The sequence below is a fragment of the Anopheles aquasalis genome, chromosome 3, assembly GCF_943734665.1.
Source record: "Anopheles aquasalis chromosome 3, idAnoAquaMG_Q_19, whole genome shotgun sequence".
Taxonomy (NCBI): domain Eukaryota; kingdom Metazoa; phylum Arthropoda; class Insecta; order Diptera; family Culicidae; genus Anopheles; species Anopheles aquasalis.
Genome location: NC_064878.1, coordinates 52,128,549 through 52,146,048, shown reverse-complemented (window position 1 = coordinate 52,146,048; position 17,500 = coordinate 52,128,549). Strand labels below are relative to the sequence as shown.

The 17,500-nt window shown below is 50.5% G+C and overlaps 3 protein-coding genes across 3 annotated transcripts in view; 1 reads left to right on the top strand and 2 right to left on the bottom strand.

Annotated features, from left to right (window-relative positions):
* LOC126579026 (oxysterol-binding protein-related protein 9) overlaps nt 1-17,500 on the top strand; it is a 34,441-nt gene that overhangs the window by 7,781 nt on the left and 9,160 nt on the right. Inside the window, exons 8-14 of the mRNA XM_050242224.1 lie at nt 12,775-12,903; nt 12,973-13,281; nt 13,359-13,442; nt 13,532-13,582; nt 13,713-13,794; nt 13,887-13,994; nt 16,319-16,415. Coding sequence (XP_050098181.1) covers nt 12,775-12,903; nt 12,973-13,281; nt 13,359-13,442; nt 13,532-13,582; nt 13,713-13,794; nt 13,887-13,994; nt 16,319-16,415 — 860 coding nt within the window. The remainder of the gene's footprint in view (nt 1-12,774; nt 12,904-12,972; nt 13,282-13,358; nt 13,443-13,531; nt 13,583-13,712; nt 13,795-13,886; nt 13,995-16,318; nt 16,416-17,500) is intronic.
* Nucleotides 6,215-8,371, bottom strand: LOC126579027 (elongation of very long chain fatty acids protein 4-like). Its single transcript, XM_050242226.1, has 4 exons — nt 7,713-8,371; nt 7,272-7,609; nt 7,030-7,169; nt 6,215-6,945 (listed from the first exon to the last, which is right to left on the bottom strand). Exons 1-4 carry the CDS (start codon nt 7,901-7,903, stop codon nt 6,736-6,738), a joined length of 879 nt encoding a protein of 292 aa, XP_050098183.1. The 5' UTR covers nt 7,904-8,371; the 3' UTR covers nt 6,215-6,735.
* Nucleotides 9,605-14,934, bottom strand: LOC126579029 (elongation of very long chain fatty acids protein 7-like). Its single transcript, XM_050242229.1, has 7 exons — nt 14,880-14,934; nt 11,346-12,018; nt 11,177-11,273; nt 11,011-11,104; nt 10,704-10,947; nt 10,481-10,623; nt 9,605-10,388 (listed from the first exon to the last, which is right to left on the bottom strand). The coding sequence occupies exons 2-7, from the start codon at nt 11,380-11,382 to the stop codon at nt 10,215-10,217; spliced, it is 789 nt and encodes a 262-aa protein (XP_050098186.1). The 5' UTR covers nt 11,383-12,018; nt 14,880-14,934; the 3' UTR covers nt 9,605-10,214.

Here is a 17,500-nt window from a genome sequence, read left to right as displayed (position 1 = left end):
AAACCTGCCACTATGCGGCCACTATAGGCACGCAGGCAGGCAGGTAGCGCCGATCAGCTCTCTGTGGTGACTGTTGCAGAGACGCGTGACATAGCTCGCGCGCGCGCGCATGTGTATCCGTTGTGCCGATCATATCCACTTTCTCGTCCACACTCGATCCTCGATCGGTTTTTTCGGAGTTTCCTCTTCGGGCGCGCTTAGTGTTTTCGGCGCGGTAATTTGGAGGGCGCAGCATGGCCCTTTTACCTTGCACTGTCCAGTGACCTATTTTCACTTTTACTCGGTTGGAGAAATTGCCGAGAGAACTGCAGAACTGTACATCGCTTCCTACGGGCCATGTCGGTGACCTCGGCGAACGCAGATTGCTGTGGTGATCTCTCTGATGATGGAACCGGATCTCAGGTAGAATCTAGAGGTTTTTTTTTTGTATACTAGCGATAGTGAACAGATAGAGTGGATTGGATTGATCGCCTGCGAACCATACTTCCTTCTCTCTGCCAGTTGTTCTCTATAATTGCTTCGCCCAGTTATTAAGATGCCTGTGACAAGCCAGTGAGGGCATTGCGGAGCGAATTATGAATAGTAAGTCGCCCCTCTGAGAGCTTGTTTTACAGATTACGATGGTTTGAAGAGAGGTCGCGATTGTTCTACGATGAACGATGAACTGAATCAACACGATAAGAAGCCAAGAAGCCAGGAGAAGCTTCAGGGCATCTTCTTTAATATGCCAGCCAATCTCATCGCACCTTTCGGAGCAGCAAGCTCATATCATCTCGATCGTGACACCTCTGTGGTGTGGGTCCCTGATCAACGCAGCATCAGCTAGACATAGAACGTCGTAATCATCTTGGTAAGGAATCGAGGATTCCTGGGAATAAAATTTGCATTCGCATAATTTAACATTTGTGCGAGCGAAAAGATAAAGATAGAGATCGCGAAAACGATGCGAATCATAGGCAAAAGATTAGATAGGCATCGCACGCGTGTGCAACCTTGAAAGGTGCGTGATCGCCAGAGATTCCGTTCCGGCGTTCAAAATTGGAGTCCAGAACCGGTCATCTTTCCGCGTTCTGGTCGCGTGATGGGATCCGGATTCATCCCCGTTTCTCCATCGTGACACCTGGATGGCCAGCATCCGGCTTTCTTTTTAGCAGACATAACGCCGAACCTCTGCAGACCTGCCCAAAGTCACGTACGCAATGGCTGGTCAGAGATTAAAAAGACCACCTAAATGACAAACATTTAATCCGCATTTGTCCAATCGGGTCGATTCGGTACCAGCGGACCCACAGCAGGGGGTTCGAACAGTACCGCAGGTTGGATGCTACATTGTATCGCATTAGCCGGGCGTTGTTGATGATGAATACTCTCCAATACTGTTCTGATCGCCATGGCAACAGCAACAGCAGCACCGTAATTGGAACCGCCCCTCATCGCATAAACTGCCAAATTTCGTATTCCAACCATTTCTTGATGCTTTTCTCTTCCGTACGCCTTCGCCATGCTTTCGCCATTTTTCATTTCATTCGCGCGATGATATCACTTCTCGACATACTTTCCAATTTCTAACGGAAGAGGATCCGATACTCCGATATGAAGGAATCAGGGCAGGAAAATCAGCTTATAATGTCCCATTTCCTATCCCATTATGATCCTTTTTATGGTCTGGGCGCAGGGCTTGTTTTGTGTTTAGAATACTCTTAATGAATCCATTTCACCGCGCATCTGTACAGGAAGTTCCGATAAAACACTTTCAATGGTGACTTATTTAAATCCTTGTGCGAATCCCTGTCGCGCATTGCTGTAAAGTTCTGAATGGTGATCAAGAAGTGATCGTGTATTTTATTTTCATCTCGCTGGCTCGCTGGTTGGCTGGAATTAGAATTGCCGAATTGCCGAAAGACAATATCAAACCAGTTTCGACTATTTTTAGTTCTGCAAAGTGTCGCGAAATGGAAATACAACTGGTTATAAGTCGCCTCTAGAGCAGCGCCTCTTATCACCAGCGGGATTTGCAACGCGATCCCACAAAAAACGCTAACGACCCCCAGAACGAAGGCACCATTTTGATGTTCTAAAAATACCCCAAACTGGTTAGTAACCCCGTTTGATCCTTTTTGGATGATCTTGGCATCCTAATGAAACCCTTTCTTGAAACTGTCGCTCCGAAATGGTCCGACACATGCGAATACACTAGCAGAAATGGTTCCGCGATTCGTACATTGTTACGCATGTTACGCCAGTTACGCGTAGAGACAACTCTGCCCTCTACGAGGTCATACATATTAAAAACCATAATCATAAGAGGTTCCAAGCACCCCTTGACACCCCTTGACACCTTGATGGTCTCCGACGTAACGGTCCAAAACTCGCGAAAACGGACACACATTAATTCCCTTTCGTTTGTGAGAGCGGGAGATGCGTTTGCAATCATATAAACTTGTAAATGCTGTCTACGAGACCACGGAGCAGACAACCACCTCTAGGCGATCCTCCTTATGACGTCACCGTGTCCGGCACGCGCGATTCAGCTTCAATTTTGAGCCAGTGCCAACGCATTGGAACTGGACAGCTGATGGACACGCACTCGTGGATCCATTGATATAAGCGCGCGCTGACGAACGAGATCAAGACCAGCAAACGAGCCAGCCGGAGGAGGAGGGTGTCCCTAGACTGCCGGTGGCCGCGTGTTTCGGTCTGCTGAACGAACGATCGAGAAATGGTTAATTATCAATCGGCCTGCGCTGGTTTGCGGGTTCATTGTGTAGCTCACAGTGATGCGAAATTGTAGATCTTTGTTTCTTCGCCTGGTCAGAGTGTGTCACGTTGTCGCGGTTCGCGCGAGATCCTCGAGATCAATTGCAATTGTGGACCGAATGGAATCTCTCCGGCCCCGGGGTGAAAGTTAAGACACACCACAGGCACAGCCAGGAGAGAAAAAGTCCCAGATTCACGCGATCCTACTGATGCTGCTGCTGCTGCTGCTGCTGCATCCCTTTTGTTTATCTATAGATTGTAGTGAGTGATTCTCTTGAAAACGAGCCCGCTGAGCTGAGCAGATGCAACACTCGCAGCGATGGAAGAAAGTGTCCAACAATCGAACGGATGGAGGTCGCCTGGACGACGTCGGTTGGTGGTTGCAGATTTTCTATTCCTTTGTTTGCACGCCTCCGTTCCGCCTGTTGCCTCATCCTAGTGGCCAGGCCGGTGCCCCTGCAGACAGGTTGCTTGCTACGGTCGCCATCGTGATCGTACGACCGTCGCCGATGCTTAGTAGGAGCGTTCAGAGCGTTCGGAAATTGAGTTTCACCTTCAGCGGTGCGCACCAAGAACCGAATCGATTAACTGCTTCTCAGCACCGATTGCTGCACCTCCTCCTCTGTCTCTCCTCCATTCCACGGGGACGCAATCGGTGGCACTTTGGCACTACATTCGCGATTCCACGTGCTTAAACGCATGCATTGGCCTCCGGATGCTCTTTTGTCATTCAAATGGCCCACCGTTTAACGGTCGATTAGTCTGCCGCCTTTCGTCCCAGGTTTAGTCATTTTGTCGCTTAAATTACGAACTCGCTCTGGCATGATTAACTCGCTTCCAGTGCAGTAACACCACCACCAGCACCGCAGCAATGTCTTCGTATAAAGTGCTGGTAATGGTGCACTTGAAAGAATAACCTCATTGCCATCAAACAATCACTTGATCGACAGCTAAATGTGGGAACCAAGTGGTGATGATGGCCGAAATCATCGCCAAAATGTCGTGTGAGCCGCAGGGCCTCTATGCTCTAGCTAGTGCTGCTGCTGCTGCTGCTGCTGCTGGGAGCTGATTACGCGGTTACGCCATCGGTCACGATATTCGATCTTCGATCAAGTGTAACAACGATCTCGTCGATGCGAACCACCACGGCCACCTCTCGATTTCCTCCCAGTCCTCGACGGCCTCCCAGTCGATTAACAAAGTGATTATGCCAATGTTATGACAATCACGCATCTGGCCGCGCAAAGTGGCCGAATTGTTGTGTGACCGGCCGAGGGCTTTGCTGCGGTGGACGACGACGAGAGCGCGCGTTTGCGTGCGCATCGCAATGCCCGCGAGTGTCAATAATTGCCGATGGCGGAGTTCGGTATTCAAAAGGGACAAACATTAAATAACGCTCCACACACTCCGTCTGCCCTCTTTCCCCCTTCCCCTTCGACTGGATTGGATGGTGGATGGTGTTACTCCCAGGGCAGCATAAGCATAAGCACTCGCCCGGTGAGCGGCCACCCCCCCCCGAAAGGTGAGGACAAACAGTGCAGCCGGTGGAACCTTTCCAAGCTCCAAAAAGCTCATCTCGCGCCGAATTGTTGCCTTTAAATGACGCATCGATCGCATCACATCGAGAGATGCAAGAGAATTCAATTATCCATCGTCCAGCCGCGCCGGTGAATGCTGGATACGCATGGAACGAAGAAAGGAAGCCTGGGCCAGACCCGGGGGGAAGCCAAAAAAAAAGAAACAAAAAAAAAAAAAACGTATAATGTCTGGCCCGTTATTCAATCCTGTCTTATGGCTGTTGCTGTTGCTGGCGTCAATCACGGTGTAGTGCGCGCAAAGTGCGCCAATGCGCGATGTGCAGTAATTAAAGCAATAATTAAGACCGGGTTGGCGCTTCTCTTCGGTTCGGGCACAAATGTTAAACGCGTGTGTGCGAGCGCGCGCATGCGCACTTGGTAGCGCTTAGTGCAAGGCCATTAATACCATTAATGTACCCCGGGGAGCCACCCTCCCCGAAGGTCCGAAGATCGCGTCTTAAATGACGCAAAAGTCACATGGATCATTCGGGCCATCGGAGCACTCTTGGAGCACATGCGCGCTAGTTGCTACTTTGTCGTTCCCAGGGCACGAACCACCATGCCGAAAAATCCCACCCTCCCCGGCCGGATGCGGGTGTCGTCACTTGGTAGAAGAGACAAAACATAGAATCGCTGATTGCACGATATCATCGCAAGCGGCAGGTGGCACGAGCGAGCGAACGAACGAGTGCTCGCGGACGGTGATCGTGCTTTCTTGTGCGTTGCTTTCCAGGAAGTGCGTCGACAAGGATCATCATCACAAGTAACTGTGCGTGCGTCAAAAATGTTTAACTGCGCGTCGCAAGTGCGTAGAATGGCGAGGGCACTTATGTCTTCAACGATGTTCTTTCGGGGGGTTTTCCCCCCAGCTTTTGCTGTTTTTCTCGTTTGATCTAGTTTTTTTTTTTTGTTTTGGCTGGCCAACATTAGAATGTTTTGACCAGTTAAGGCGTTGATTGTGCTTCATCAAATGGGACGAAAAGAAGGACCCTGACACCGATGGCCACCTGTGGTCGGAGTGATGTTGCTATTTAAGTTGCTACTAAATTCGGATTTCGTTTTTGCTGCTTCCTTCTCTCACTCAAAACACATACCTCTCATCTGGTTGAAGGCTTCGCGCGGTTCTATTTTTTGTGTTTGGCGGCTTGTTGTTGTCGCTTGCTTTTTGTTTTATTCGAGTGCGTACCTTGGATACTTTGAAGTTTGCAGAAGATCACTAGCCGCAGCAGCAGACCTAGACTCGCTTCAGCTTGAGAATATATATCCACATCTCGAGCCACGTTGCGCATGTTGCGAATGAATGTGTGATCGCCGTGTGAGGAGTCTGATTAAAAAGGGTTTTATTATCTCGTTTTCGGTCCCAAAAACACTGACGCTGTTTCGTAATCCTTGTAACGAACGTCCGGGCACACACTCCACTCCGGTTGCACGGTGATCATGGCCGCCAATACTTTACTCTTTTCGCACATGATTTTATGTAACGTTTTTTCGTCGGTGGTCACTCTCGTATCGGCTAGCTGCCAGCAAAGGGAGGTTGAGGGGAGAGGTTGGCCCCCGTATGAACTATGGACACCGTTACACCCGCCGGCCTACATTTGTTCGCCCCCTTCGCCCCTTTCTCTCACTCTCTCTTTTCTCGGTCTCGATCGCTGGCCGGTTGTTGTTGTGTGTTTTGTTTTCGTTTCTGTTGTTACAGAAAGCTGCATTTTGAGCTGCTGTTTCCATTAACAAAAGAAAAACCTCCGAATTTGTGAGGCGTTACCAAATGCATTCCATTGGCCCCCCCCCCCCCGGGCATTAATCCTTTGGTGTGCGCGCGTGCGTTCGGAGATGTTTAGTAGTTCTTCCAAGGCCAATCGGTGTTTGTACGGTTCTACCGACACCCGGAAGGTGGTGCGACTTTATTGATTCATCTGATCCTAAATGCTGTGCGCCCGGGAATGTGCGAGTACGCGCGTGGACCCCCCCCACCCCCCACCCGGTTATCCGATGATTTTTAGGACGTGTGAAGGCCCTTACGTCATGGGCCCGCTCGCACAGACACACATAAATAACTACATCTAATGGATGGGTTGCCTGTGGCTGTTACTGTGGCAAGCGAGCGAGCGAGCGAGCGAGCAGAGCGCCAAATCGAATCAGATTACACGTGCGCGGGTGTGCTTTATCTACCATCCGAAAAACCATCCGGAATACACGAACTCCTCCCCTACCACACTCTGCCCGCGCAGCCGACAGAAGGCCTACAATTATTGGCCGGTGATCATCCTCCATCAGGTAACGGTGCCGGCGCATCGCGGCAGCACACTATTATCACTTACAACACTAATCACTGCACTAGATCGAGTTGGTGGAACGAGGAGGAATGGAGGAAGAGGAAACTGCATGGCATCTCCCTCGTACCCTAGTCCGCCTTACTCTTGTGCCCACCGTCGGTGTAGCACGCACCCATCGCCTTGCTGAAGGCACTGCGGTACGTTTTCAGGTAGAAGTTGACAAACATCGTGATCAGCACGACCATGTACGGCATGTAGAGCAGGATGTGAGTCCTCGGAATGCCACAGGTGGGGCGCAGCGCAAACAGTATGTTCCCGAGAATGCTAAACAGCTGGATCTGTAACAGAATGGGCCAGAGGAAGAAGAAGAAGAACCAGAGCATTTAGAGGACGATCGCTACCGTGAAGAACGGGTATCTTACGATCTGGATTGCGGTAATGTAGGGCTTGAGCTTGTTCAACCGGAAGGGGATACGGTCCGGGATGACGGCCATCAGGTAGTAGGAGTACATGCACATGTGTACCATCGAATTGACGACGATCGTATAGGTGAGCATGCTGCCTGTGGGAATGGACAGATAGAGAGAGAGAGCGAGAGAAGTGCAACCGCAGTTGATCGTTAGAACATGAAGGGCGCGAGGGTGCTACTGCTCCGCATACGCACCTCCGACGTATTTCGCAAAGATCCAAGCCAACAGATAGGTAAAGACGTGATGGTAAACGTGCAGAAAGGAGATCTGGCTTCGCTTCTTGCGCAGCGCAAACATCACCGTCTCGCTGAGCTCGACCAGCTTGACCAGATAGTTGAGGTAGCTGGCGTACAGGAAACCGATCGCATCCTTACCGCCCGAGTAGTCGGTCAGCTCGCACGTGTACAGATACCGGAAGGTCCAACCGTGCACTACGAGCTGCCGTATCAGACAGTAGCACACGACCACCTGGAACACATTGTAGCCGATCATCAGCGCCCGCAGATCGTACGGTTTCCGGTTGCTCATGTAGCTGCGGGTGGGGGGGGGGGGGGGCGAGGGGTGTCCGGTTGATCATTTGTGGTCCCGTAACGTAACGCACACGCGCAACGATCACAAACTTGGTGATTACTTACATGGGGATCCAGTAGAACACCAGGGCAAAGTAGAGGGTCAGCACCGAGAGGGGCCACAGTGGGCTGTGCAGGAACGGTAGATCGATCGTCCGCTTGTCACTCAGATCATCCACCAGGAACGTGTACCAGTGGTCGAGCTGCTGGCCGAACCCTTCCCCACCGCCCGCTGCTGTCGTCACGTTCAGATCCATCCCGTCAGCGCCACCCCTTTTCTGGAGACGATTTGTGCAAATTTGTGCCCGGATCGCGCCCGCTCGCGATCACCAACTGGCCAGACAGCTGCACTCGGCCACTCTACCACCTCGCAAAACTGTCAATCGAATCGAGCACTACTAGCAATACTGTCTGATGTGCGCGCGCACCTCCCCCCCCCTCCTTTTGCCTAGGCCCTTTGCTGGATCGTTTCTGTCTGTCGTGCGCGCGCGCGCGGATCCGTTCCGGTGCGAGCAGCGGATTTGCGGCGAATGTCGATGTCGGCTCGTTGGCGGACCGTCGTAAACTGTGCCACCGTCGGTTGGGCACTGGTTGGCGAAATTGCGTTTTTGTCCAAGCAAGCCGGGGCAACTCTCACCATTCCGCGTCCGTATATCCCGCGACGACAATATAGGGGTTATGATGTGCGGCACGACGATGCACGCACCCACCACGTCGGTGTCGGTTTTTTGTTCCGAAGCCGAAATGCCGTTGCCCGGTGCGTGTCGCGCGACACTCCGATGTCGACTGTCCGAAGTACGTTATAGCACGCGCGTGGGGATTGAGTTTACGAACTGGACGATTTGGATGTCGCCCTTCGGCTGCGATCTGTGCACACGCCTTCCTTGATGGAAGGGATGATTTCGGGAATGGAAAATTAGTAAACGAATTGTATGGTAATGGAGCATCAGTTGTTCGCTTCAACTGCTGCTAACGATCGCACAACGAATGCACTCTGAACTGCGTACGATCGCATGTCACTTGTTTGCCTTTCGCTAAGACACGCGATCCAATTACATTCGGCAATCATTTGCATCAATGGAAATGCTAGCCAGTTGGCTCTGGTGCGATCCAGCCGATTCCATTCGACAGTCGTTGTTTGGCTTAAGTACATATAGGATGTTCCGCGTGCTAGGTGCACTAGCACGCACGCTGCTAGTGCTACTTTTTTTTTTGGAACGTCTGGCGATCTGGCGAAGATCATGTCTTTGAGGTGCACCTGAAGTACCGCCTGCGATCGATGATGACATCAACAGGTATGGGAAGTGCGATGCAGGTAGAATCTAAATATTGATTACCAATCGGCACCGCCGATCGTGGTCGTCGTCGTTGGCTTGGGATTGAATCGATAATCGCACTTAATGGGAGCCTCCGAGGTTCTCTGTCAATGTTTGTAACCGTCAGTTCTATTGACACTATGTGGCGCACATTAAAGGTGTTTCATTTGCTGAACTTTACCGGTATGTATTCAAAACACCGCCATCAGTGTGATCCCGTGTTTCAATTCACATCCATTCCTTCTCTATCCGAATGTCACGAACCAAAAAAGGCCCGATACTTTTGTTCTCCGGATCTGATCGCGAACGGCAAGTGATGTAATACTGATAGGGGCAGAGAACTGCCGACAAAATGATAAGGCAATTGTGCGGAGTTACCCTCGCGCCGTGGTGATATGGTTTAGTACAAGCCCGGGGGGAGGGCATTGCATGCAAGCGAGGTACTAAATCTACTACAAGTTGCGTGAGAGCATGTGCCGTGATGGCGTCCGGTGAAAATAGAAGAGAAGAATGAGGACATTGTATAAATGAAATTCATTATGAGAGCATAAGCAGCGAAATTCCTCAAATTCAGTATCGTTTAGTACCATAATCTTTTAAAAGCCATTTCAAAATGCGTGTTTTTAATGAATTATCCTGAAATTATCATCATGTGATCTTCCGACATGTGACATTTTATTGACTTAAAATCGTTGTAGTTGAAATTGTTACCATATTCCGCGCTACCTAGTAATTGATTCATTGATTCGCTACTTTGATTTGTTAGCTTACGGATTGTGTTAGAATATGGTTAGTTCTTTCTTCCCTTTTTTGTTTGTTTTACTCCCCTGAACTGATCACTCTCGTCTACGGAGGAATTGAGAGGAGGTTGGAGCTCCCAAAGCGTATGCAAATTTTCGTCTTAAAATCCGTGGCTCGTCTGTGCCGTCTCCAGAACCTAGAAAACTAATATGCAAAAGAAAGATCCCGCCAATCTCCTAGCAGCAGCAGCAGCAGTTGCAGCGTAGTGCCCGCACTATTCGCGACTCAGATAGTCTGATTCCATCACAGTTGTTAAAGCTTTCCCTCTAAGGCATTGAAACGATATCCATTCTCCCATCACGTCGTCATTTGCGTTGCGTAGGTTGCGCCTATTCGCCCTTTCGCCAGCAGCTGCAGTCGAAGTCGATTTATTATTTCACTCCGCCCACTGGCGGCCGGAAGGCTCCGAGTTTTGCGAAAAAGCGTTCGTCTTCGAAAAGGGTCCATCAGTTCAGGGCGCTTTCTTGGCTGGTTTCGGTTTGCCGTAGGATTTTTTGTAGAAATCGCAAAACAGATACGTCAGAATGAGAATATTTGGGATGTACATCGCCAGGAATGGGTGCGAGATGTTGCAGTTTGGATTGAGGCCAAACAGATTGTTTGCCATGATGAGACAGAACTGGATCTGCAAGAAACGAAACGGAAGCGAAGGCTGTGGTACGTTGTGGAGGAAAAAGGGGGGGGGGGGTGGCCTGGTTTATGTTAGCCAACGCTTACCAGTTGAATTTTAGTGATGTACTTCTTGTACTTGGCGACCAGGAACTTGAACAGGGGCACATCGTACGCCGACATGAAGTAGTACGAGTACATGATGATGTGCACGATGCAGTTAGCGACAATCGAGAAGGTCAGCATGCTTCCTACAATCAAGACACGGAGAAGAAGGGAAGCGTAGAGAAGAGTATCCTCCTGATGTGTATTACACCGATCTAGTACGTACCGCCGATGTACTTTGTGTAGATGTACGCTATCACGAAGGTACTGATGTGATGGTACACGTGCAGCAGCGTTACCTGGTTCTGCTTTTTGCGCAGAACGAACAGCACCGTCTCGAGCAGCTCGAACAGTTTGATCATCATAAGGTACCAAGTGGTTTCGACCATCAGCAGCGCCTTCGGTTCGTACGAGTAGTCCGTCTCGACGCATTTGTAGAAGTAGTACGGTCTCCAGCCAGCTTGTACGAGCTGTCGAAGATGGACATGTGTTGTCACTCTTGTCTCAATTCTCCATATTGCAAACCATCTTACCCGTGCGATTAGAAACACACAGTACAGGACCTGGAACAGGTTGTAGGCTCCCATGAATGTTTTCAGCTGATAGGCTTCTCTGTTGCGCATATATCTGCAAATGGGAGCGTGCGGAAAATTGGCATTAAAAGTATATTCTTCCACCCTGCCATGCTTTGACGCTTACCTTGGCACGATGTAGTACACAAGGGCCAGATAACAGATAATTATGGCGACGATCGGCATCGGTGACCCCGCCAGAAACCAGTCTTTGGTTCGCTGATCTACAAGAGTTATTGCAAAAGGGAAAGAGTTCTCGTTTGATCGCCTCACACACCTGTCTTAAGGATACATACCGGCATTTTCGTAGAAGTAATACTGGTACAGGTCCATGTTGCTGCTGCTTCTGGCGGTCTTGATTAATGGAGGGGAAGGTGTTCTGCAAAGCGCTGAGAGGTGTCCAAACACAGGCCAAGGACTGCTAGCGATGAGCACTTGCAACACTAACCAGTTGCTACTAACCAGTTAGTACCAATTTCGGTGCCAGCAGTCGACTAAGTGCGCGTCTGTCTTTCTCTCTCTCTCTCTCTCTCTCTCTCTCTCTCTCTCTCTCTCTCTCTCTCTCTTTCACTCTGATACGGAGTCACTTGCACGCACGCACGCACGCACCGAAGTATACTCCATCCACGAGACAGTCTGTCGGTCACTCACGGTATCGGTCGCAACCGGCGGACATCAGTTCGGTCCCAGTGCTTGGCTCGTACTGAAACCAACCGCTAGGCATGCGCCGATTATAAGCACATTATGTTGAAAGGAAGGCATTTTTTCGCCGTCCAACAGTTTCTTCGACAACCACAAGACTTCTAACGATGGTCGGAGGTTGGTCGGGGTACCAAAATCACCACCAGCACCACCTCCACCGTTTGCGTTTAATGGAGAGGGCTCGTTATGACGTTCAAACACAAACTTCGGGTAGCGCGGGCATACCGCCTGCTGGGATGGTTTTACTTTGGATGTTTGGCTCTGATTCTGCCAAGAAAGTAATGCAAATTCGTTGTCCAGGGTTCAGAAGAAAGAGATTTATCAATGTGTGGTAAAGAAGCATTAATTCCCGGTAGATTCTAAGAGCAAGATCTTAGCGACGCTTATACGCTTGCCATTTATCATTCGATTAACCTGCTTGACTAACGCGTCGTGTTCGGTAAACTTCTTATTACGCACATTTGAATGGCCATGGGACTGTACGGTGGTCTTGAGAGGCCCAGCACTACATAAGCAGTGTACGTGAGGCCGCCCCTCTTAAGCAGTAATTATGGAGGACCTCGGTTAATGCCAGATAAAAACAGAAACGATGCCACAGTTGCGTAGATTAATTAGCGTAACTCGTCTCGGTCCTCCCTCCAAGTCCCTTTCAGCAGCGTACACAGCGTCACTCCAAGACAAGATGCTGCACCATGGCACGGAACCATGTCAGAGAAGTCATCGTCAGCAGCAGCAGCACCGTTAGTGGAGTGTTTTTAAATATTGCCACGACCGCGTAGCGAACGGTCAAACGGTCGTCCTCTTCATCCAATATTCAAATCCTAATTACTTTGGCGCGATGGATTAGTGGGGACATTATGCGACACGGACATCACGAGGGGCTGGTTAAAGGTTTTGGAACGTTTTGGGGGAAGTTCACGTCATTGCGCACTAATGAGCATTACTAGTAATCGACGTTAAGGCGGTTTTCGAAAAGTTCCGGTTAATAATGACTTCCTTTGTCGTTCGTTTTTCCTGTTCCAGTCCAAAGAAAAGATGATGAAAGGCGTTCGGCGAGGATGCGTGCGATTGAAGGGCGCCATCATCGGTATCGACGATCAGGACGTCAACACGTTCACGATCACAGTCGATCACAAAACGTTTCACTTTCAGGTGAGTCTAGTCCATCGTACACAATCGTCGCAAAACCTAAACACGTGCCTACGTGGTCGATCGATACAGGCGCGAGACGCGGACGAACGCGAAAAGTGGGTCCGCCGGCTCGAGGATACGATTCTGCGGCACGCGAACCGGAGCCGTGCCCTGTGGGATCAGCAGTACAACAACGGCAGTGGCACAGTCAGTGCACAGAGCGGTGGGCCGATGGTTGGAAGCAGCACGAGTGCCGTTAGTGCGGGTGGTGGTAGCACGGGCGGTATCGGAACACCCGGCGCTGGTAACAGTGTCCGCCGGTCGAACAATTTGATCCTGTTCGACCGTAAAGTAACCGAGGCGGATGCCTTCCTACAGCTCATGATCGATCAGACAACGGTAAGCGTCGATGATGTGGCAGCACATTCGAGTACTAATCTCTGTCTTTCTCTCTCTCACTCTCTTTGCTGGTATAGAAAATTGCGACAAGACTGGAGGAGCTGGGTGAAGAAGAATCAGAGGAGGCTACTCGGCTCAAAACAATCAACGACCACGCGAATGTAAGTAGGCCGCCGATGGGGGTTCTCTGTTCTCGACGTTACTAATTGCACTCCTGCGCTCTGTTCTCTCCACAACCCACACCGAGTAGGCTATGTTGGACAACATCAAGCATTCGATCGTTTTACTGCAAATCACGAAGGTAAGTTCCTGCAGCGCGGGGAAAGGGAAAGGCGACACGCAGGGAGGGGGCAGGGAACGGCTCACGGTTCTAATTAAAGCGATACCTTGTTCTTTCCGATGCGGAAAATGACCCCGCACCCATCCGGCAGAACACTGCCAACCCGATCAATGGCATCTACCAGGGGCCAGTGTTGAGCAAGTCCGAAACGGAAACCGAACCCAGTGACTCAGGTAAGGGTAGCGCAGCTGCTGCGAAAGTCTCCCACTGAGATATTGTAAAGTCTAATGCGATTTTTTCTCTTCACTCCCGTTCCCCCATTCAGGTTTGGTCCAGAGCGTGCTGTCCGCATCCTTGCCGACCGGCATCGAGGTTGCCGATGAATGCAGAGAAAGTGTTCGCCGCGGCACCATCGTACATGCTTCCATCAGCGGTATGTATCGGTCGCGTGCCACGTTTTTGGAACCGAGGACTAGCAGCAGCAGCAACAACACCACATGGATTATTGTGCCTATAAGCCAGCCAGCCAACGATCCGCACACACAAGCACACTCACATACACTGATAAACACCATCGCTCACGGTCTCTATGGTATAGTACTAATTACATTGAAAACACCTAACCGTGGTAGTGCTGCACGGAGTAGTGTACATCCCCTCGATTCGGGGCCTCATGGCAGTAAATCGATTGTCACAAATGACACCATCCGGTCGATTCCGGTACATTTTTGGACGGTGTAGTACAACGGAGCGTGCGATTAGATAGGAGCAGTTTCGTGTAAATCGATTTCACCAGAACCTCTTCCAGCATTAGGTAAGGCCTACTAGGATGCTAGCCAGAAGGCCCACTCCACGTCGAAGGCACCGAGGGAGTGCTGCATGAGTTAGTGCTGTGCTGCTGGTGTTTGGAAAATTCATGCCCATCTTCCGGTTTCCGGGGCACCACGAAATATTGTGCTCGTACTGGTTGACGCCCTACTGTCCGGAGGCCCGTTTCCGGTTTTATTTTTCACCACCAAAAAGGTGTCAGGAAAACCGAAAGCACCGTTGCGCACGAAACCGAGGTGGCTGTTGGCCGGCACTGACACATATCTGGCATGCAAAACGGGCCGACCAATCCGTCCACACCGCGGAATGGCCATGTGATTCCCCGTGTCCATGATTTCGACTATATTCTATACACTTTTTGCACTGTTCGCAGAATGGCAGAAAGCGGAGGCAAACGTACGGGGAGCCGATTATGGAACACACGAATGAACACAGAGGCCACGTTCCACCCACTTTTCCGCGTTCGCGATTTTTTTTCCCCCAAACCAACCTTCAGTCCAGGGCTCGGCAAGCGACCTCCATATGCGACCGGCGTTCTGAGCTTTGGAATGTGTAATGCAGTAGCGGCTACTCGGCTACTACAAAGCGATGCCACATAGGGAGTGTGCGAGAGAAAACTAGGGTAAAACAAAGACATAGGAGCACACCGATGCCACCGTGCGTGTACAGCAGGACCTTCGGTTCCGAGGCCATTGCCATCGTGTGACAACGTGGTGCCACTGCAAAGCTTGCTCTCTTCCTCTCTCGAACTCTCTATCTCGAATACGGAACAAGTCCTGCCAATGCTGGCATGAGTGCCCGTCGAGGTTTGTTGAAGGTTCTCACCCGCTGAAAATCACGTGGCAATCGATTTTACTTTAGCAGCATTTTGCGCCGACAACACTGCAGAGCATTGCCGTAGTGTATGTGAGATATAGAGAGTGTTTTACGAGAGGCCAGAGATGGGATTTTTTGAGGGAGCAAGGATCCAACAATCGAACAAATCAGAGGTAGAGAGAGTGAGAGAAAGGGAGAGAGAGAGAGCGCGCGCGTGGACACCAAACGGGCACTACAAGGTTGGTGTTGGGCTTTATGATACGTACATACTGCTGCCAACCGGCAATTAATGATAGTATTGTATCCTGTTCCGGCGCGCACGGACACGAACACTACGCACTACCCACTGTGCCACGGTACACGGTCCGTGTACTGTAACTGTTTTCGCTACGAACACTGCGTCGTATTATGGCGTGGGATTAGAGAGGCTCCGAGTCCGACCATCCTTGCTCCTCACTTTGAGTAACTGCGCGTAGTAATACTATCCCCGTAGGCACGCGTGGTGCCGATGGTGGTTAATCGAGTAGAAGGCACATTGCAGCAGAGGATGCTCCGCAGTAGCAGGCACAGTTAGCGAAAGAGAGCTCACGGATTCAGATTCGTTTGCCGTAAGCTGAAGGGGTCATCGCAAAGGAAGAAGAAGTCGAACCACTAGGACCGCTCTCACGGAGCAAAGAGAACGCAGGAAAAAAAACGCGTAGGAAATAGGAGCAGTGGACCACCTCCCCCGGAAGGAATGGTTTGCCCGAGTGTTTCGTGTGACACTTTCGTGAGGAAGTTACTGTAGTGATTTCATTGACATTGAAGTTACTTGCTTGCTACATAGTAGGTAGTGTAGATTACAGCAGCTGCAACATCAGCAACACGGTGGTTGACGGCGAGAGCTCCACACTACCTTAACGTCAGACCCCAGCTCGTGGTGGAGGCACAGCAAGAAGGGAGTAAAGTTGGAGTGTACATGTGTGGTGGTGTGCGGCATCTTGGCGGCGCTGGTCATAGTGCTACTGCTGGTTCTCGCACGCCATGCACTGACGGCGAAGCGCCACCGACGGCGGCGGCGACGCCGGGCGAGTATCGTGATGATAACCGAACCGATCCATACCTTCTCCACAGTGCCGGAAACGTCCTACTCGAGTTCGGAGGGCGAGGACGACTTCTTCGACGCCAACGATGACCCGTTCTCCTCTAGTCAATTAAACACCCCGACAAGGTAAGCCCAAATCCGTGTATCCGTGTGGACAATCTCCGGTTACTCCGTCGTTCCTTCGAAGGAGATTGCTTACTGCGAACAGAACGGTACAGTGTTAGTGGTAGTGGTGCATCAGTATCAACGTGTAGGTGTGTTGTTTACAATTGGCTACCATGCTGCTGCTGCTGCTGCTGCTACCACAGCCTACTACCGATGTTCCGAAACATTCATTGCGCCAAATGTATGCAGATGTCATTTTCCTTCGGCAAAGCGCAGCTAACCGACATATTCCAACCCCCCCTTTGGCTGTAGGCCAGCACATTTTTAATTAACAGAACAAGGTATTATGAAATATCCAGGACATTCCCCATCCACCCTATTCCCATTAGTACATACATCTTGAATGATGCAGTACGGCACACACCGGCACCGCCATCGGATTGAGGCCGGTTGTAACAGAGGTCGCGCCGCTGGAATGCGTGTACCGTGAAGCGCGGTGGGCGTTTGCCAATTGTGAAGAGAAGGCGAAGCGAGCAAACTCTTCCATGGTTGACCTTCGGCAAACGGATAGGCAATCAATGTTGCCGCAATTCGCTGATGCGGGGTCGCATCGCATTGCAATTACCCCGCGTGTCCTCGCATTTATTTTTGTGTTTTTTTTTTGTTGCTGCTGCTGCTGCTGCTTTCTCTCTCTCCTTTCTCCACCACGTGGGGAGAATCAACGGTGGTTGGCCTTGTTATAGATTTGCGCTGATGATGGCGACGGAGGTCCATCGATTTCTCCTCCCGCACTGGGGAATGATGGTGCGCTGTTATGCTCATCTTTATTCCGCCAATCATTTGACCTGTTATAATTTTTATTTTCATTTTAGATTAAACAAAGCTATAATATAGCAGAAGAGCTTATCTCGGAAGGACACTAAACAGTCGTCACAGAACGGGGAAATGTCGATCTATCGCGCCACGTTATGTTCGTGGAACCGGTGGAGCTTTCCGTTCGGATTGCAATTTTCTCCGAAAGCCCTCAGCAAACAGCAGCAGCGTGTGTGTTGCGGTGGTTGGAGTGAATGAAAAATTAAACGCATTCCTCGTTTAGTGCTAGCGAA

Excerpts from the sequence above, each read along its gene's own strand:
- LOC126579029 (XM_050242229.1), bottom strand. The coding sequence starts at position 11,382 with ATGGACCTGTACCAGTATTACTTCTACGAAAATGCCG. Across the intron at positions 11,105-11,176 it reads GTGTACTACATCGTGCCAAG|ATATATGCGCAACAGAGAAG; the intron begins GTAAGCGTCAAA and ends TCCCATTTGCAG. Across the intron at positions 10,624-10,703 it reads CTACACAAAGTACATCGGCG|GAAGCATGCTGACCTTCTCG; the intron begins GTACGTACTAGA and ends TCTTGATTGTAG.
- LOC126579027 (XM_050242226.1), bottom strand. The coding sequence starts at position 7,903 with ATGGATCTGAACGTGACGACAGCAGCGGGCGGTGGGGAAGGGTTCGGC. Across the intron at positions 7,610-7,712 it reads GTGTTCTACTGGATCCCCAT|CTACATGAGCAACCGGAAAC; the intron begins GTAAGTAATCAC and ends CCCCACCCGCAG. Across the intron at positions 6,946-7,029 it reads ACATTACCGCAATCCAGATC|ATCCAGCTGTTTAGCATTCT; the intron begins GTAAGATACCCG and ends ATTCTGTTACAG.